The following is a 21503-nucleotide window of genomic DNA, read 5'->3' as shown; positions in this document are numbered from 1 at the left end:
ACACACACACACACACACACACACACACACACACACACACACACACAGTGACATTAAGCTCTGGTTTGATCTTAATTATTCACATTGTCATTACGTTTTCATGAGGCACCGCGGCACTTTCCGCAGCTTTCTAGCAGTTAAGCAACAGAGTGCTCCTGTTTGTCCATGCGTCTGTGCAGGAGAGAGGGTGGCTCACATCACTGAACACCTGGACCTACAGTACATTTTTTTTTGGTTGGTGCAGTTTTAACTCTAACAACAGACACACCAGTAACTGACTGTGTGACATCGAACACTGTCCCTCTGCAGTGCAGGAACAGACACACAGAGTGACTGAAAATAAAAAGGGGAACGCAAAGAGAACAAGAAGAAAACAACGAGAGGAAAAGAAAGAAGAAGAAATAAAGTCAAATGGAGAGGCGTCGTGTGTGTGTGTGTGTGTGTGTGTGTGTGGGCAGGAAGGGATGGGGGCACAGCTGGGTTTGACGCGATGTGAGGGGGTGGAGGATTCATTTCCTCCATCTTGGATGAGTCCACAAAACGGAGACACTTGAAAGCATCATTCGGGCTTCAGCTGGCCGGAATAAACTGAACCACAGAGAAGACCCCCGCTACTGGACAGACTCTTCCAATTTAATATTCTTTATTACTAAAAAAGGGACGACAAAAAAGGGTGTTTGGAGATCCATCAGAAATGCTCGTTTAGCATCCAAACATCGTGTGTTTGATTGACAACTGATCACTGAGATACAATGTCACAAACCTGGGCTGGTTTTTACTGAAGCTTGACAGAAATGAACAGTGTTTTTGTCGCTGCAAAAGAAACTAGAGCTACCGGCTCACTGTTGTATGCCAACAATCAGTCACGTTGCAGTTTACATCCACGTCTGTCATTTTATCCTATTAGTCATCTGTGTAAAATTGTCATAAATGCCATTTGAATTCTTGAGATGAACCGTTTTTCTTTTGTGAAGTCATAGTGACCTTTAACCCCTCTACGATCGAATGAGTCGTTCCTTTGATATCACGATAACAGGTCGCACGTGAGGTCATAGTTACCTTGACCTGTGACCCCGAACTTGTCATCAGTTCATCCTTTAGTCTAAGTGGTCGTTTGTGCCAAAGCACAAAGTTAACGAGTAAACACATTTATCTTTTCATATGGATACAGTGCAGAGTATGAATGGAGAGCACCGGCTATCTCTATGCTACGTTAGCTATCATCACTGGGTCTGATGGAGGCGTGTTTATATTGATAGAGCTGAAACAATTCAACTACATACAGTAAGTATATTAATTAATCAGGTAATTAACAGGGATTACGCTGACTTAAGCTTTCTTTGTAAATTAAACACATTGGTGTTTCTTGACTGGAAGACAAATTAAGCAAATTGAGGAGAAAATTAATAAATCTACATGAGAAATCATCTTTATTTGCAGCCCTACCGACCAGTAAATCATCAATCTGCTGTTATTTGCTGTGATTTGATTAATTCATCTTCATCTCAAAACATTCTGGGTACTTCTCCAGTCACATCAACATCCAGTCAGCCATCCTGACATCTGACAGTTTCAGAGCGCCGACGCTGGAAAGACGTGTCGACTTTGAAATTCATTGTGAAGCAGTCCACTGACGAGCCGGCGCTGTGCTGTGGGACAGCCGGACTCTAAAATATGCGTCTGCTTTCTCGGCCTCAGTGTCACACACGTATCTTGTAATCAATATCTTTAGACTGGCTGGCCTGTCATCGAATCAATGACAAAGAGACTTCACTTCAACCGCTGATCAGCCAATGATCGGGATTAAAAGTCAACCGCAGCCTTGATCCAAACAATAATAAGTGGCATTTTTTATGTATTCTTGTTAAGTTGTAATGTGGGCACAGAGGCAACATTAACTCTCAGGTGTGCAAATAGGTTTTTTTTCTTTTTCAATTGTTCCCAATGAGGAGAGAGCAGATGTAGCTGCATGTGGCCACCTCGAGAACCCCCCCCCCCCCTCCCCCCACCGGTGACTCGTCCATACAAACAATGAGGGCAAGCATCCTCACGTGGGTGCTTATGGTGAAACAACAAAATCAGACAAATAGAGAGTAGCCCGAATAGACAATAAAATAAACAAAGGAGCGATGCTAGTCTATCATACGACAGCAGTTAGAGTGGTGATATGTTGCCCACGATATTGTTATACGCTGGGATGAAGCGCCCTGTCAGTGCTTTTCTGCCAGAAAAAAACAAACCGCTATACGGACACGCGCCCTAACACGGACTCTTTGCACGTTTGATCCTTTTTATTTCTGTTGTGAAAAGCAGATTATATCTGTATCTATATCAGTGGGGCGAGAAGTAGAACTCTTCCTCAACAAGACAAGAAACAAACATGTTTTGCTCTCGTCAACCTTTGGTGGAGTTATAAGAGCTCATGTTACGTCAGAAGGGACACACCTGCATAAGAGCACAGTGTAACTGGTAGCCATCTGTGTTTTGAAATGTCCTCCATATTAGTAATCAGAGCAACAATGCATTGATTTAGATAAATATCTCAACTACTGGGACTACAGTATGGACATTCATGGTCTCCAGAGGATGGATCGTACCGACTTCGGTGATCCTCTGACTTTCTTTCTAGAATCGTCACCAAATCAAAACTTAAATTTGTCCAGTAAACCGTGGAAAATATACGTGCTTAACACCAGCATGTCAGTATTTAGGTCAGTACAGTTACCAGTGTTTAAAAAACAACATCTCTAAAGCAGCCTGAGACGCGTTTTATCTTCTGAGCTTCTGTCTTTCAACCATATCGGACAATTTAGTGATTTCTGTCCTGATGGAAAGATAAAACTTTGAGACTTGTCACAGTAGGAAAACAGCAGGCGGGATAATAAAATGATTGATGCCTGAATTTCATTTAGCCGCTTAAGTTTCAGGCTCCCAGTATTGTGCATTCTGGCTAACCAACATGGCTTACTGTGACACTTAAAATAATAAACCTTTAGATCATTAATATTATCAGTAATGTGCAGTTTTACATCTAAAGTTAAAATGTCTGCAGTGAAAAGGCCTTTGTAGAAACATAAAACTAAATACAAAAAAAAATTACAATCATTTTATAACCATTTGCTGCATTTAATACAAGTTTGTTTTCAGTTTACTTTTTCAAATCAGAAAAACTTTCCCTCCACTGATACGATATGACGGCAGAGAAGAAAATTGACGTCATAAACCTGAAGTCCAAACTCTGATTAGACATCTCTCAAGCAGGAAACCACCCGAGAGTGACTTCCTCCATTTGCTCTCACAGGAAATACAAAAAAGAGAAATCTTTACCTGCAGAACAGGTATTAAAAACACACCCACAAAGCAACAGAAGACACCAATGTAACACAAACATAAGCAATACTGTCTAAAACACACAATCTGCCGAACACGTCAGAACAAGTCGCCGCCACATGTCGAACATTCCTCCTGCTTAAGAAGCGTGTGTGTTTGTATGAGAGTCTGTGCACCTCACATTCACACTGAACTGTATCTACACCCGTCCTGTTCCTCCAGCTGTCTTTAAGACACCGCTGTTCACACAACTCTCATGTTAGGGAGAATGAATGAAGAGAAAACACACACACAGCAAATAAATTACTATATTTGGCTGTAAAGTGGGTCTTGACTACAAGTTGAAACATAATTAACAAATGCTGTTCAAACCAAGCCTAAAAAAAGACAGTGCAAACAAAATCTCCCCAGTTTTATCGTGTTATGACCTGTAAGTCGCCAAATCAAAGCTTTCTGTCGCAACACGTTCAAACTAATCTCACCATTATATTCTCGTTATGATGTGATCCACAGCTCCAGCAGAGCTACTAATGGAGGTTAAGTTGACACTGGTTCATCGACCAAATCCTGATCATTTCTCGTTCACTAGTCGTTCCAACTCACTCCTATCGTTTGCTAAAATGAAGGAAAAGAAAACCCAATAAATGAGGACTCAAAAGCTGTTTTTTCATCGTTTTTTTCCACCTGTTGTTGGTCAAAGTCTGTCATTTAAATGAGCATCAGTTCCCCAGAGTGGCATCTTCAAATGTTTTGTTTTGTTTATAAATCTTACTGTTTACCTCATGTCAACATGTTAGGTTAACAATAATCCAATGATACTAATTAAATATAACTACTGGGAATCCTTCATCACCAAGTCAGCTCTTACTGGGTGTTTGAGGTGAACATTTGTTTGATCCATATTTTAATTTAAGTTGAATAATTCCTATTTATGGCTTCAGTGTGAAAACCACAAGAAACCTTTTGACCCGTTCACAAAATCTTCAAAATCCATTTCTTCATACTAATCGTTAGATTCAATCAAGCCCGCTGTTTTCCTTCTCCCACCAAAAAAAACTCACATTAATTTGGTCCGCAGGTTAAGTTAATTAAATACACACTTTACTTTTCCACCAAATTGAGCCAAATATATTGGACTAAGTTCATCAAATGTTAGGGCTAACGTTTTTTTGTAATTGAAAAATGTGATTTCTTTAATTAAATTGATGAATAGTTTTGTTTTTAAAACAAAATGTGAATCACAATCTCATGTTTTTGCAGCAAAATCCCAAAATATTAATATTATAAGATAATTTCTTTTTTTAAAGTTTGCTAGAATAATGACATTAACGATTAACTGATTATCAAAATAGTTGCCAATCAGTTTTATTTCAATCAATGAATCGATTGAACTAAAGGTCTCAGCGTCCACCTGTCTTTGTGAGTCTGGACTCTCGTCTGTATTCCCCATCCTTGGTCCTGATCAGCGGTTGCATGCTCCCTTTTCTGTTACTTTCACTTTGTCATGTGCAAATACAACAAACAAGGGAGCTCTTTATCTTGCTTTCATGCGTGGAACATGTCTGCGTAAAGCATGACTGTAGTTTGTAGAGAAGTGTCTGTAGCTGTCTGCGTCCGTGGCGAGTATGATCACAGCTTAACTGGTGCAGTTTAACCAAACCAAATATATTTTCCAATTTAGCTCCATGACAGCTGAGTAAACGCCGTCCATGAGATGTGGTTGAAAACTCAGAAAATAAGCTCGTAAGTGGACCAGAGTTACAGGTTTGTTGTGAGATTTAGCCCAGCGTTACCCAAGATGCCTCTCTACCTTTTGACCTGCCAATCACCAAACCACTGCTAGACCGATTGTGTATTAACTGCTTTCTCTACCTAAAGAGGGAGCAATAATGGCTGACTCACAACATCTCAAGCATCTGTACAACAGGCCGTCCACAAATTTAAGAGTTATCACTGAACGGTTGGAAACTCACCGCGAAACCCGACCTGAGAGCTGCTCTACCTATGGAAGGCTCCGATTGGTCCGTGCTCTGTAAAGTGTGTTATCAGCTCAGGTTGATTCACCACAGAAGCTCACGAGTCCAGGAGGCTGTGCACTCTCACTCAAGAAGCACATAAAGTGTTCATTTGTTTTCTATCCCCAATGCACTTCCTGTAAAACCACCAGAGCTGCTGCTGTAGTCTCAAGGAGACGAGGGGACTGCTGATAAAATTACACAACTTTGCCCGACTCTTTCCAGTCAATGAAGTCTTATGCAAGAGCATAATGTGGAAACAGCTCCAGTCACGTGACTGGTCACGTGACTGGAGCCAGATGAGTTCAGGTGTTTGGGTTTCTGAGATGGATCAGTGAAGAAGAGGAAGTGATACCGCGAGCACATTTTGCTGTAAGCATGCATGTGATTGAGGGGTGTCACTATGTTGCAGCCGGTTTATGAAACTATTTTATGCAGAGGTCCGTGTCCAGACACCCACCCGTCCCCACAACCAGCTGCCCACCCACGGACTCACATCACCGCCCGCCCACACACACACACAAACCCACCATTTTACAATTCCAATCAGATGTCAGGCTTGATGTTATGGGAGGAAAAAAAGAAAAAAAAAAGCTAGAGAAATCCAACTTCCTGGTTTGTCTTCGTTCCATTTCTCCTTGGCCAAAAACAGACATCTCAGCTTTCACGACTCCGCAGACTCTCCTACTCTTACGTTTCACACCGTCTCTTCAGCCTGAGCCTCCTCGGAGTGTTCTCGCTCTCATTTATCACTGTTGGCAAGCACCTACTCCGAGTTTGTCACCTGCCTGCCAACACCAACACACCGTCGACGAAGGAGCCAACAGGTCACTCTTAACAGCGTGCAGACCTGCGGCCCCTGAGCACAACAAACACACAGCAACACTCCTTCAGACAGTGAACATCTGTCCACACACCCACAGCCATATGCAGCAGAGGGATTTGTGAATGAGCCACTGCTCTTACCTTGGCACTGGAATCCCTGTTTCCCAAAGCCCCTGTGGACAGAAGACAGGGATGTGAAATTTGGGGGGGATTCACAAGAGATGCACTGACAATGATGCATGCATGCACACACACATGCAGATATGCAATCACACACACACACACACACACACACACAGAGCTGCAGCAGCAACAGTGGGGCCCTCTGTGTCTCCAGCTGCATTCCTCCACCAGAACCTCCAGTTTCAGAGATGGGTGTCGGGTCGATGCGGTAAACGCCGAGCAGCGGCGACTGCTCTGCGGCTGCCGACAACGCATCCCGCCCCCCCCAACACCCCTCTCCTTCCGACAGGCCCGCGGTGCTGTCGCATTGTGGGAAGACTGGGGGAATGGCGCATCGCAGTGTTTTTGACAATGACAATGAATGAAACACTGCGATGTCTGAACACTGTCGGTGTGGAAGGAGGCCGTTCAGAGCCGCAGCAGCAAGTGACTCACCTGTGTCCGTTGCCCTCTCACACACATACACACACACAGACACACTCACCAGATGAAGTCCGTGCAGTGGCTGCAGAAGGTTGGCTGCTTGAAGAAGCGCGCGATGAACTTGTGGTTCTTGATCTCGTGCACATTCTTCTGGCGGAGTGCTCCCTGGCGGGCGAAGCCGCGCGCGCTCTCCGGTGCCTCTCCGTCGCTGCTGGGGTCAGCCATCTTAACGAGGAAGCGGCGGCGGCGGTCCGAGAGGAACAAGGGGTGAGGAGAGCGACGATAGAGAGGGAGAGACGACGGAGGCAGCGGGGGAGAACGAGTCGCGGTGCAGGTGCCTCCTCCTCCTCCTCTCCGCCCCGCTGACCGCCTCGGTGTCGCTCGTGCTGCCGGTGTTTCGTCGGTCTGCGTCTAGCTCGCGCTTCTTCCGGCGGGTCCCCGTCCCGCGCGCCTGCTTCCCTGTTCTCACCAATGTGTTGCTCCTCAGCCGACAACTCTCTCTCTCTCTCTCTCTCTCTCTCTCTCTCTCTGATACCCTTGTCAAAACTATCAAAGATATGAGTGCGTGCGCGCGTAGATGTTTACATATCTATGAAGCAATCCTTGTCAACAGCAGCACAAGTCAAACCACATACTGCATACTTTCAGTGAAGCATAACAACAACAAACACGCACACACAAGGCTGAATCGCTAACCTGACAATGGCTCTGGGGCCCCAGACTCAGGGGCCCCCAAAGCCCCGGGATTAATTGTGCTTTTTTTGGTAGCCTAATTTGATAAATGATGGTGAAGTATTCTCTTTACTGTGAGGTTACCAAGACTCCAGGAAGTGACTGGTCCCGGCAAATAAATAGTCCTGCACATAACCCTCTTAAAGAAGCAACACAGCCAGAAATGAAGACCCCACAAATAGTATTTGAAGTTTGAAGTTCCCCGAGCTTCACAAGCAAGATAAAATGTATTATTTGTGAGGTGTACAGGTTCTGGTGGGCAGAGTTTTTTGCCTTTGGACAGCTGCCGTTTCCCCTTTTCAAGTATTGATTCAGATAAACTGGCTGCAGCCTCATGTTTATCCTTCAGAACTGAGAGTAATGTAGTATCAGTCCTCTCATCTAAAGCTCTCGGTAAGAAAGAGATAAGCGTGCTTTCCAAAATGTGTGAAATAAGACGTGAAGCGTATACATTACACAGAGATGGGGGCCCACGTACACATACAAGGATTACTAACTGGGAAAAATTGCCAACTGCTCCAGTCCCCCAGACCTCGAGGGTGCCCAAAAAGTCAGTTTTGATAACTTCATTAGTGGTCGTGTTGTTCTCTTTCTTTTTCTCATTCAGACCTATAACAATTATTAAAAATGAAACAACATTCTTTGGTTGAACTGCTCACAACTCAGGGATTACAATGTGAGAAGACCGTGACTTTGGAAGATATATGAGTATACTCTAAATCAAACTGCTGAAGCCTCATATCAACGTCAGATAAACTGAGGAATGTATTTATGCACAGAAGGAGGGCTGTGGACTCTGTCCCTCTTCCCAGTGGAAGTGCGTCAGGAGAGGTTGACCTAATGTACCTGAATGAGAAGGAAGAACGATTACAGCATCTAAATCACTGCTCATATGGGTCCATGACTGTTGTTCTAAAACAGACTGATGAACCTATCCTCTAATAATGTGTGGAAACTTTATGAATATGCAACACAAAAGCAGAACATCGACATAATAAGGGCTTTAAAGTGAGCCCGGCTTTATTCTCTAATGTTGACACTTTGTTCTCAAGAGGGAGGGTCCGTGTATCAAGCGTTTTAAGACCTGCTGTTATTTTAGGTTTCCAATTAGAAAACAAACGATTTAATGCAGCTTTAATCAGTCAAGATAAAGCAAGAATACATTCATTTTAAAAGCAGACTTCCACATTCCTCTTTCAAAACGTTTTTAAAGGTGTACAAGTGTTTAATGCAACAGTTCAAATCATCTGTGTGATTTCAAATTACTTTTCTTATTGAATGCATCTGTGCAGCTAAACGGTATATCGTTGCTGGTATGCTTGTGTAGTTGTGGGCTGGTGACAGATGATGAACACCTTTTGGAGCCCCTCTCTCACATTAAACCTGTAACATAACAGGTTCAAATATTCACAGTTAACCTCCTACACATAACATGACCATTCCAGAGGAATTAAAGGCACAATTTATAATGTACAAGGAACACCCCAGCATCTAAATCCATCAGATTTTTGGATGCTTAAACAAGAAAACCTAATCTTACTCAGTTCAATACGTTCAGGAGTTTTGCTTTGCAAAAACATATATTTGGTTATAGTTTTATCGAGGGCTGCTAATCTATTATGAATTCAGGTGCTGGGGTGTCCCTGTTCATTACACTTAGACTACCGATTGTGCCTTTAATTCCTCTGGTCATGTTATGTGTAGGAGTTTAGTGACAGAAACAAATATATTTAACTGTTATGTTCAGGTTTGATGTGAGAAAGGGGCTTAAAAAGGTGCCCATCATCTCTCACCTGTCACACAGATGGTGTAAAGAAACTAATGCAGTCTATAAGGAACTTTTCATTTATGTGCAAGTCCCAGCTAAATACTACAAACCTTTACTACTATATAATGTAATCAATCTTTCTACTTTTACTGACATTCTTTCAAATAGCTTAATGATGTTTTACTAATATTTTTGGGGATATGTTGTTTGGATATTTGACTAATGTTTTATTAATATTTTGGAAGTAATATTAGGATATTTTATTAATATTTCAAGAATATATTTATGCTATTTCACTAATATTTTGAGGATATTTATCTAAAAAAATATTCTGATATTTTAATGATATGATTTGATTATTTCACTTATGTTTTTAGGATATTTTCGTAGTAACTCTTGGATATTTTATTAATATATACAGTAAACATGTTGTCCAACTGGAAAAGAGGGTCGAGGGACAGAGGGTGTCGTATGCGTTATAGATTATTAGACTCCTCGAGGCAAATTTGTGATTTGTGATATTGGGCTGTATAAATAAACGTGCCCAGTTGGTGGAGATACTGGTCATGATGAGTGCATTAGTAAGATTACACAGTCAACATGTAGTCATTGGTTGATCAATAAATAAGATGCAGAAATACATGCAGTGAAACTCTGAGCCGACCTGGATGTTGTTGATCTGAACTTGATCCCGATTTCAAACACTTTTTATGTGACTGCACACTTCCTCTTCATCGCTCAGAGGTGACTGTGCACTTCAGCAGTGAACATGGACTGTGGTGGCAGAAGTGGGAAGACAAAGGAAAGAAATGTCTTCATATATAAAATGACCAAATTCTGCAGAAAGGGGATGTGAGCGCTGGTTAGTACCTTCAACAATGACAACGAGCTTCTGAACAGCATTTCCTCTCTTGGTTTATATATCAGCTTGTCGACACTGAGGACAAACAAACAAGCTTTCCTTGGTGACCTAAAGAACAATGTTGGTGTTCAGTTTCTGCAATACTGACTTTAATGTCATCAATGATATTTATAATAAGCTTATGTAGACTATGTGTTGTGGTAATAATTACAAGGTAATTAAGAGGGTCAAGTTAATAGTTAATCAACAACTTGAACTGACGAAGAGACACTTGGTAACTCAAGTAAATAATCCTATTATATTATAAATATGTGTTAAGTTTAACTGTATATCATCTTGAATATTACAACCAGGCTACATTTTCAGTTTTGTGTCTCAAGCTACAAACACATTATTTCTTTATTTCATAATGAGTGAATTGTGGTATCCACAGAACACATTCTCCATTTTTCTTATAATTATACTTATCATAATTATAATACCTCATTAGCAGCGATGGAAAGTGAAAGTACATTTTCTTAAGTAGGCTAGTGTATTTACATTAAAACCAATTTGGAGGTACTTGTATTTTACTTCCCCCTCATAAATATTCTACCTTTATTTTTTTCTACATTTTATGTGACAGTTATGAAGATGTTAAAAAACAAAATATATAAACTGCTTAATAAATGAACAGCTAATAAAAACAGTAATTAAACTAGTTCAAATGAGCTTCAAATCAACCACTTAGATTTATATATATATATTTATATATATACTTACAAATGATTCACGACTTACATTTTGAGATCCACAAAATGCATTTTTAAATATCTAGAGATCAGAATTCTTATTTTAGAAACATAAAAGCAGTCCACTATATTTAGATCTCCTGTCTGGACAACATGGTGCTGTTGATCAGCAGTGGAAGTAAAAGATGCAACACCACATTATAAATATCAAAGAAAAAGTCCTGCCTTCAAAATGATACATTTTAAGTACAGAAGTAATTTAATTAAAAAAGGTAAATATTATCTTTACATACAGAATTGAGCCTGTCAGTGTTTTATTGTTGGATTATCATTACTGCAGTATCAATGTCAGCGACACTTTAGTTGAGGTGCAGCTAATTTTAACTACTTCATATATTGATGTGTAGTTTAAACTATGACAATCATGTGGACTTGTCTCGTGTTTTGAATTAAAAAACTTAAGTCTGTGAATAATTAGTAATTACAGCTGTTAAATAAATGTACTGGAGTAAAAAGTACATTTTCCTCTGAATTGTAATACAAGTAGCATAAAATATCATAATACTCAAGTAAAGTTAAAGTATCTGAAAATAGTACTTGGTAGTATTGAATTACTTTCAATATTGCTAAATTAAAAAATAACCTGCAGTAAGTAAAAGTATATTTACTCAAGTAGTACTTGTACTTTACTTGAGTATTTCCACTTTGTGCTTCTTAATAGTTCTACTTCATTACATGAATGGTCTTAGTATTTCACATAACATGTATGTTACAGTTAAAGTTATTAGTCATTGTAGCTGTGACATAAATGTAGTGGAGTAAAACACATTTCTCTCTGAATTGTAGTAGAGCAGAAATGCAAAGTATAGCATACAATACAAATACTCAAGTATAAGTACCTCAAAATTGTACTTAAGCACTTCAGTAAATGTATTTAGTTACTTATACTAGAGCAACAGTCATTTAAAATAATGTATTTTAAAATGTAGCCTATTTTGAGACACAAAACTAAAATGTTTCCAGTGTTGTAAATTACAGTTTATCATACTACTGAATATAATAAAGCAACTTTTGCTTAATAAATAAATAAAATATCACACTTAAGATAATTGTCAAAAACGTATAAGTTCTCAGCTTCTCTCTAGAAACTAAGTGGGAACATTTCTAAGTATTTAGTAAGAAACTAGGAGACATAAAACAAAGCGTTGAAGTAGTTTTGCTTGTATTTGAAATAACCTGTATTTGGGGGACATGCCTTGTTATAAACTGTAATCTGGCGCCCTCCTGTGGTTGAATAGAGAAATGACAGGTCGCCTCTGAGATCTGCCGTTTGTGTAACAAGCTACAAGCCCCGCCCAACTGCCCGCGTCCTATTGGTCCGCGCTTTGAATGGAAACACATGATTGGACGGAACGCTCAGTTACAGCTCCCCCGGAACTTAATGTACACATGAAATATATTGTATAAGCGTCCCGCCTGCAACCAACAGAGCAGTAAGTTCTCCCTCTAAATGTTCATTTAAATTACGTGTGGGACTGAGGAGTGACTGTGTGAGGCATGATAAACATTTTCATTCAAACTGTCTCCAGTTATGCCGACGTCTCCCGTTAACACGCGGATCCCCCTCACCAGTTTCGGTCATCTCATAACAGAGGTGAAGGTAAGAACAGTGTTTGATTTATGCATGCACTGTCTACAGTGGTGGAATTAAATTAAATAAGGACAAGTGGATTGATGGAGTGAAAATGCATCTGTTTTGATTTAAAAACAAGGGATTATTTGCATTAAACAAATACCTATTAACATATCACTTTCTCTCTTTTTACTTTTACTTTTCCTGATCATTTTACTCATGAGGTGGAGCACCTTTCACGGCCTGAAACAATAATTTGTTTATTGATTTTGGCTTGATCATATCAAATAAAACAAAATAAGATAAGATAAGATAGAGGCGTTTTATGATCTCCCAAATTCACTTTACGGCTTTACAAGAAACTGTCTAAAGGTAGGAAACATGTAGAGTGTATAACATTTGTAAAATAGCAAATAGCTGTGCAAAAAATAGGGATACATAAATCAAATAACGAGTATTTAAAAAGACAAGGGCGGAAAATACACAGTGAGTGTGTCTCTCCTCAGCAGCCACAAGGGGCAACAATGAGCCCAGTACGCCTTCTAAAACAAACTTACACAAGCTACACAAAGGTGAGATTCATGCTGATATATATGTTATATGATATTTATGAAACTGATCTTTACAAGCCCCGAACCAGGAGTTTTAAGTTGTGGTGGAAGAAATACTCAGATTTTGTACTTAAGTAAAAGTATTACGGTGCAAATGAATCAGAATCAGAAATACTGAATGTATCTGCGGGGGGATATTGGACAGTGACAGTTGCTCTTATATACTGTATTATAGGCCTAAGCATAAAGAAATATGAGAAAAATAGAAATAAAGGACTCTGTAAAATGTAAATGATCAACATAATGCTACAATATACCCAATATATGAACCAGTAAGATGAAGAAGAAAGCTGCGCATGCACTCCTGCTTTTACTAAACCTTACTCACAAGTAAAAGTCATGCAATCCAATTTCTACTTAAGTAAAGGTACAAATGTGTTGGCAAATATACTATGTAAAAGTACTATGCACAATGTCCCATTTCAGAATAATGTATATTATATTATTGGATTAGTTATGGATGCATTATTAATGTGTAAGCACCACCGAGGTTGCAGCTGGTACTGTGGGGGCTTATTTTTAACTACCTTTTTGTACTTAATCTGCTCAACCCTGTACAGTACTTGAGTAAATGCATGTAGTTATTTTCCACCACTGTTTTTAGCCTCTTTCCACTGAAGACAGCTGCTTTCTGCAGCTGAAAATAATGTCATGAGAGCTGTGGGTTTTTCATTTCCGTATTGTTTTCACAAACAATCCTAAAAAAAGACTTGAAGTTTTCATGGTAATACTTAAACAAAACATATTTAGCATTATTTCAAATAACTTTAAAGTTATCTCATCTTTTCTTTTCTCCTTGTGATTGTTTAATCTATTAGACATTGTAATATAAAATCATCCACACAGAACCCTCGTCCCGTTCATCTGTGTTTAAGAGTTGTAACAGAGGTGTCAGATATGCTCATTATGACATTTTATCATCGATAAAATCTTAAAAGAATCAGATAAACAACAAGGGCACAGCTGCTGATTTCTAAATGATTGAAACAGCTGTCCTCTACCCCATCATGCTCCAGTCCACAACGTGGTTTCACTTCATTAAATCTGTATCAGGCTTGAGGGGGAAGAAAGGGTTTCGTCTCTACTCTGCTAATACCGGCTGCAGAATAAATCAGCGCTGCCGAGCAGAGCGGCCTCGTCAGCACTCTGCTGTCGCCGCTGGCGCACTCCGTGCAAGTGTAATGTTCATAATGGAAATTATTCATCTATTCACATGGATGCTTGTATTCTGCATTCTCCCCCCTCATGTGCTGTAAAGCAGAGGAACACTTCACTTCATGGAATTCAGTCGTCTTGAATTAAAAAAAAAAAAGACAATGTAAGAAGATGGCGACGACATTTTTAAAGTGATAATTCATTTTTACTGTCATGTATAGCACAAATAAAAAAAAAATACACCTTTTCACTTCAATTGCTGAGAGTTGGATGAAAAGATTGATGCCACTCTTGTGTCTACATGAGTATGAAAGTGTCAGTAGACCGTTAGCTTAGCTTAGCATAAAGCCTGGAAGCAGGAGGAAACGGCTAAAAGAGCTTCGCACGCAACCTCCTCTAAAACTACAACTTTGTTTTACAGGAGCTTATGTGCTGAGCTTTATTGACACTTGTTCTATGTATTCAACAAACATTTAACATGTTAATAGTGAGCTCTAGAGGTGCTGCTAGGCGGATGTTGTTACCTTTGGACAGAGCCAGGCTAGCTGTTTCCCCCCGTTTCCACTCTTTATGCTAAGCTAACTGTCTCCTGACTGTAGCTTTGTATTTACTGTTCAGACATTAAGGGTGGTATCAATCCTCTCCTCTAACTCTCAGCAAGAAAACAATTAAGTGTATACCCCAAATTCAAATCCTTTAAATATAAAGATACAACCAGGAGAAGGTTAGCTTAGCTTAGAATAAAGACTAGAAGCAGGGGAAACAGCTGCACGGGGCTGCTAATAGTCAAATGCATTGCCTAATGTGAAACCACAGCTTGTAATTGTAACACTTTGTTTTTTAATAGATTAAAGAAATGAGCTTTAGAGGTGCTCACAGGCAGATTTCTTTTTTGTTGAACAGAGCCAAACTAGCTGTTCCCTCCTGTTGTCAGTATTTATGCTAAGCTAACCTAAAGGTCTCCTCTTGGTATAGCTTTATATTTACTGTGAGTCTGCTCATCTAACTCTCTGCAAGAAAGTGAATACATTTCTGAAAATGTCAAACTATTTCTTTCTCAGCCACATGTCGTGCAAAGCTAGTTTGAAAACATCATCAACATTAAAACACATTCATCATTTTTAGTGACATGATTTAGATAAATGTGTTTTCGACATCATTAAAAAGTTAATTCTCCTGTCAGTAGTTATGAGAAACGCCTGGCTTTCATGTATTGCTGTTGCAGCTATTTGAGAACGGAGATATTTTGTTAATAAATCTCAGCATATGCATTAGTAGAAGAAGTGATATCAAGCAGTGTGGTTGCAGTGCTTCCTCTTACTGTGTTGTTTTTTTTGTGCGTTTGTGTTTGGCATCGAGGCCCCGGCTTCTGGGGAACTGACCGGTTTGAGGAAATACTTTAATAGCTACACTCTGCAGGGTCGCAGAAATGTACATAACACACACACATATTTACACGCACAGGCTGCATTCAATGTAAATGTTAATTTAAGCTTTTACATATCAAGTACTTCAGAAATATGTCCTTCTCCGCTCTCTTACAGTATGTCTTGGCTACTTATGGGCTCTTTGCTGTAACAGCTGCTGCCTACTGGATGCACAGACAAAACAAAAAAGAAGACCAGGCGTCCAGCGCCACAGTCTGAAACATCGGCCTCTCACAGTGACGTTTATACTCACCAATGATTAATAAAGATGTGAACAAACAAACCCTGTGACGTTTCCTTTGTGTAACTTGAAATCTACTATGTTAATGAATGCTTTGTAAATGCTAGAAGCTGACTGATCATTGCTCTGTGATAAGAGAAGTCAGACTAGTTACCATGGCATCAGAGAGTGTGTGTGCGTATTAATGTGTGTGCAGTTAGCTTGTTTCCCCACAAGGTGTCCATCTGCCTCTGATACAAACTGCAACCAAACCAAAATTGTATATTTCATCTGGTTTTATATACTACCCATATTATAACTATGTCAACCACAAAAATCATACAACATTTTGTAAGAATGAACAAAGGGCATATCTGAGATTACATTTTATTCATGCAGGCTTTGAGGGACAATGCTCCCCCTCCAGGGGTTGAGAGCATCTGCAAGCATTCAAAATGTTTTAAAATTATATTAGATTGAATATTTTCTGAATGCAACCAAGATCATGTCTGAGCTTGTAGAGAAGTTCTTATCTTTTTGTGTTACATGTTTGTGTGTGTGTGTGGCCATTATATTCTTCTGTCTTTAGAGCAAAAAAAGCGTTTTTGCATTTCAAAGTGATCTGCATAAATATCCAGTAATGTTGCACATTGAATGTATTTTTGCATTTAGTCGTTTAAACCATGAAGGAGCTCAAAATGTATGAATCTTCATAGCATATACATGTATGTTTGTTTAGTTTTAAGTGTGCAGCGTTTCACCACTTTATTAAGAAAAGAAGAAGCAGAGAGCATTTTATATAATAATGAGACTCATTATGATAATAAATGTTTGATATGCTGAACACGCATCATTTACGGTTTCACATTCATTTTGACCGGAAGGAGTAGTCTGCATAGTTCAAAATCCGGATCCAAAAAGATTATTTGCATTATGAAAACCCCTTCAATGTATTTTGCATTCAGACCTACCTGGTAGTTCTGCATTTTTAGGTCATGTAAACGGTGTACACGCGACATTTACACGCACACGCACGCGCAGATGCACGCTAAAAACGCACGCGCGCTGCTGACAATCACGTGATTTAAAAGAATCAGCTTGTCTAAATTGAAAGTAAAAGTAAGAGCTCGACCGGAGCACCTGAACAAGCATGTGGTTTGTGTGCGCGCGCGCGCGCTCGCATGTGCGCGTCTGTCAATTAAACCTGCTATTGGAGAATTTGAGGAAACATATACGGTGTTACAGAGCCAAAAGATCTTTTTGATAGTGTGGCCCCGCCTCCCGGTGTGATACCAACCTGAACTGAAAGTAGGAATGTTCATGAAGAGCTGCGAACTCCAACGGGGAACAAGCTGACTGGAGCTCTCTGCTGTTCGGACTCGCCAAGACTCTTCTTGACAGTCAAGTTGTTGCAAGTAAGTGAACTCTGTGTATCATTAATATTTAACTTAGAGTTGGTTGGTTACGAAATTTTTTGTGTGGCAGCAATGACACATGTCACTCCTTCATTCATTTGACCTCAAAAAGGTACAAAACTGAAAGACACAAATGATTCTGTTTAGGATGCTCTTACTGTTTAGAACTTTAATTGGGGTTGTATCGGTGTGTTATCAAGCAATTCAAATATATATATATATTTCCATTAGAAATGGACAACCTCTCCCATTCTTATCAACTCCTATTTTTAGATTGAACAACACTGATACCCATGTAACTACCATCTCACCTCATCCCCTAAGGTTCCAAATAACAGAAGATATTACTCATAGTAGATTGTTTTTTAGCACTTCTGCTGTGACGTGTGCCTACGTTTTGTTCTGAACTGTTGCATCAATATTTGGACACATTATCGCACGTTGTGAATTTTTTTTGCATTGGATCTCTTATGAAACACTTACTATGAAGTTAATATATTCAGCTTTCATTTTCTGGGTTTTAACATCCACTTCGGGTCGACGGGTCCATGTCCCGTTGTACTGCTTCAAAAACTGAGGCTATGCACCGTTCATCCAACGTGTAAACCTTCAAACTGAAAGTTAAACTTCATAGTCTTTGTTTTATTACAAAGTGGAGCAAAGACACTGCACTTATTGTGTGCTAAGAAAAACAGGATCCTTGAGTTACACGATTTACTGTAAACTGATAACCGTTTGATGCAGACTTCCTCCTCACAAATAGACGATCAACCAAGTTTATAGGACTTGAGCTGAGATTGAAATGTTTGGTGAAGCAGCAAGATTACAACTCAGTGAGATATTTACATGCATTTATCATCGTTTGAGCAAAGAGTTAAAGCAAAAGCTGATGTTAAGTATCATAAGAAACTAAATAGAGATGAGATAAGATAATCCTTTTATTTTTCCCACAGCGGGGAAATTTACAGGATTACAGCAGCGTATAGTATAGTGCAAACAAGAGACAGCAAAAAAACAAGATCAAAAACAAGTATTATAAATAAGTAAATAAGTAATAAAACAGTAAAGAATATTAACTTAGTAAAAAATCCACAATAACAAATATTATATATATACAGACAGAATACTTTTTGTATTTCACAGTGTATTTATATTGATCAGATTGTTAGTGTTGTGTGGTCTACTGGGAGCACGGTGAAAGAATGTGTTGGAAGCGGTCCATCTTCTTGTAAAGCCCTATAGTCGAAGTAACAAGTAATATGTTGAACTTTTAACTTTATTTAAACAGCACGTCTCTAAACAAAAGTTGCTTTCAAACATATAAGCAAAAACAAGAAAGACAAACAGAAACCGAAAAACAAGAGACAGCAAACTATACTTATATCCTACATACTTGCATACTAACATGTTGGAATACTTTCACATAAATTATCTTGTAGAGCACGATCGTTTTTTTTTTCTTTCACTGTCTCGCTCGACTGCAAAAGTGAAAGTGTTTTGGCTGTCATGAGCTATGTTACAGCCTCCCTTCCCAGTGATTGATGATACGAACACATGCGGTTTATTGTCAGTTACATGACCTAATTAACACACAATACACACACACCCACACAGACTGGATTACCTGTGTCCAGTATGCAGTGAGATTAAAGGGCCGTAAAGTGATATTTTTATAGTAACAATGAATCGAATGATAACAAAGGGAAAGAGGTCGCTCATTGTGATGAACCTTCAGAGAGTAAACAACTGAATCTGCAGCTCCCCTCGGCTTTACAGAGATTTATAGTGAGCTCATTGTTAAGCTGTCCGGCCCACAACCTTAAAAACCCACAGAACACTACCTGCTCAGCACCAAACAGCTTACAGACAAAGTTAACATCTCTAGCTGTTGAACATAGTGGAGCATTTAGCAGCTAAAGAGCCAGATATTTCCCTGAGGAGTTGGTGGAGACCCAAAACAGAGCTAAAAGAGAGAGAATATTGGACTTCATTTCGTCAGGTGGCCAGAAACACTAATAGAGCTGCAACGATTAATCAATATATTAACTATTACATTAATCAACTATTTTGATAATCAAAAATTCTCTGATTCCAGCTTCTACATGTGACATTCTCAAAGATTTTCATAAATAAATCACAAAGTCACTATCTATTGCCAAAGGAGGTAACACAATGGTGATTATTACTATACTGATGAAAGAATTGCAATATTTATATATTTGCTGTGTTATGAACTAGGTGACTGTGGTGACATTCCCTGAAAAAATGCCGTGTTACAGTTTTTCTCCATTGTATACACACAATAAATGAAACTATGTACACAATTCAGAAACATAGCATGTTAGTATTACATTTCTTTCTCAGCTTTCTCAAACGTCCGACTGGTAAACTCTGAGAACAATTACTTCGAAATCAACTACAACTGAAATGATTAAAAGTGAATATTTTCTGAATTCTTGAGCTGCTCTGTGACAGTAAACTGAATATCTTTCATTTGTGGACAAAACAAGACATTTGAGGACGTCATCTTGGGATTCAGGAAACACTGATTCTCACTTTGTGACATTTCATAGACCGAACAACTGAGAAAATAATCAATGGCTTAATCCACAGTGAGAATCATCTATAGTCGCAGCCCTAAACACAAATGAATGATAATGTTGCTCTGTAACTGCTGGATGTGTAAATAAGCAGCTGTTTATATGTCAATGTTGTGTTCACAACTGGTTTCTGCTGCCCCCTAATGGCCATACATACCATTAGACCTATTGTATATTGTGATGATTAAGGTGAAATGCAGTTCAGTGGAATAAAACATTTTGACTGATTGTTCACCTTTTTGTATTTCAGCTCATCACGTTCTTCAGTGGCAATCCGTCAAGGACAGATGGCTGAACAGATCCTGCATCTGCTCCCCTCCAGAAGTTTGTGATGAAGTTGATAAATCTTGATTCAATTCTCAAGCTGTTGTTTAAAGCAACATGGAGTCTGAAAGAGGACTGAGCAGCAGATGACCGGCCAGAAAGGGGTCAGTGATGGAGGATCTGCCAGTGAAAAGTGGAGGAACTGGCGCAACAGGTGGACAAGAGGAGGATTCTCCTTTCTAGGATGGTCAGAGACAATCTTGATAGAACAGTAGTACCGAGCAGAAAACAGAACAGCGCAGCGGAGACGCAGAACCAAAGTCGACCCCCCGAGGAACCTGCAGGACCAGAACGAGTCCAGAGCCCAGAGAGAGTTCAACCAGAGAGCCAAGAGCCCACAGAGAGTCAGCTAGCTCTACTGCACTGGAAACCACTGAACTTACATGAAGAACCTGAAACCTGGAGCCAGGTTAGCACTCAACGTTTGCTCAGTTTGTGGATTTTATTGTTTTGGGAGATTTGTTTTTTTTAAACAGGCACAGATGGCTGGAGCGAAACAAAGTCCGAAATCAAACACCAGGATTTCTTTCTTAAATTTGACATCCATTGGTGGAAGAAGTACTCAGATCTTTTACTAAAAGATCTGAGTACCAATTGTACTGCAGTAAAAGTACATCAGTAGGCTATAAGCTTCAAAATATGAAAAATGAAAGTACCAAAAGTAAAAGTACTCTTCATGCAGAATGGAATGAGTGATACGTTAATGTGTAAGCATCACTTTGATGTTGCAGCTGGTAAAGGTGGAGCCAATATTAACCCCATCATATATATTTAAAGCTATTTTTAAAACATAGTTATGAGATTGTCTTTTTATCAGTGACAAATAATGGACTTCACATGTTTGGGCTGAGCAGTTGTTGGTTTTTGTTTGAGCCAAACATTACATAACAACAATAATTAATACCGGTAGTATTAATTTGTTATTATACAGTGTTGTTTACATTTGTATGAGTTCCAACACACACACAAAATATATGGTTATCACTGTGTCATCGTTTTGAAGCTCAATTTGGAGAAGTCAAATATCTGCGTTTACCTTTTGACTTTTTATGCTGAACACAGGACACATAATCTGCAAGTTTCTATTACAAAGCGTCTAAACCACTGCAGAGCATTACTGTTGTTAGTATTACATTATTTTTATTCATACACTATACTATAGCATCTCTAAAAATAATGTTAAGAATACATTTTATATATATATATATATATATATATATATATATATATATATATATATATATATATA

The 21503-nt window shown here is 39.1% G+C and overlaps 2 protein-coding genes and 1 long non-coding RNA gene across 6 annotated transcripts in view; 2 read left to right on the top strand and 1 right to left on the bottom strand.

Moving 5' to 3' along the window:
- The window catches only part of LOC116391987 (protein kinase C beta type-like), a 26620-nt gene extending 19344 nt beyond the window's left edge, over window positions 1-7276 (bottom strand). For both annotated transcript variants that reach the window (XM_031863065.1, XM_031863064.1), the window contains exons 1-2: window positions 6838-7276; window positions 6312-6343 (exon numbers count right to left, since the gene is read on the bottom strand). In XM_031863065.1, coding sequence (XP_031718925.1) covers window positions 6312-6343; window positions 6838-7001 — 196 coding nt within the window. In that variant the 5' untranslated portion in view covers window positions 7002-7276. The remainder of the gene's footprint in view (window positions 1-6311; window positions 6344-6837) is intronic.
- Window positions 7277-12332: 5056 nt separating this feature from the next.
- On the top strand, window positions 12333-15978 carry LOC116392001 (uncharacterized). Of its 2 annotated transcripts, XR_004213303.1 has the most exons (3): window positions 12333-12362; window positions 12459-12529; window positions 15813-15978. It is a non-coding gene; the product is annotated as an uncharacterized LOC116392001 (long non-coding RNA). The 2 variants fall into 2 exon arrangements; XR_004213302.1 differs by having other exon boundaries at window positions 12459-15978.
- Window positions 15979-17133: 1155 nt separating this feature from the next.
- Window positions 17134-21503, top strand: part of LOC116391995 (suppressor of cytokine signaling 1-like) — a 6633-nt gene continuing 2263 nt past the window's right edge. For both annotated transcript variants that reach the window (XM_031863073.1, XM_031863072.1), the window contains exons 1-2: window positions 17134-17330; window positions 20181-20663. In XM_031863073.1, the coding sequence (XP_031718933.1) occupies window positions 20439-20663 (225 nt within the window). In that variant the 5' untranslated portion in view covers window positions 17134-17330; window positions 20181-20438. The remainder of the gene's footprint in view (window positions 17331-20180; window positions 20664-21503) is intronic.

Source organism: Anarrhichthys ocellatus, unplaced genomic scaffold (assembly GCF_004355925.1).
Source record: "Anarrhichthys ocellatus isolate YVR2014 unplaced genomic scaffold, GSC_Weel_1.0 scaffold28, whole genome shotgun sequence".
Lineage (NCBI taxonomy): Eukaryota > Metazoa > Chordata > Actinopteri > Perciformes > Anarhichadidae > Anarrhichthys > Anarrhichthys ocellatus.
This window is presented reverse-complemented; position numbering and strand designations above follow the sequence as displayed.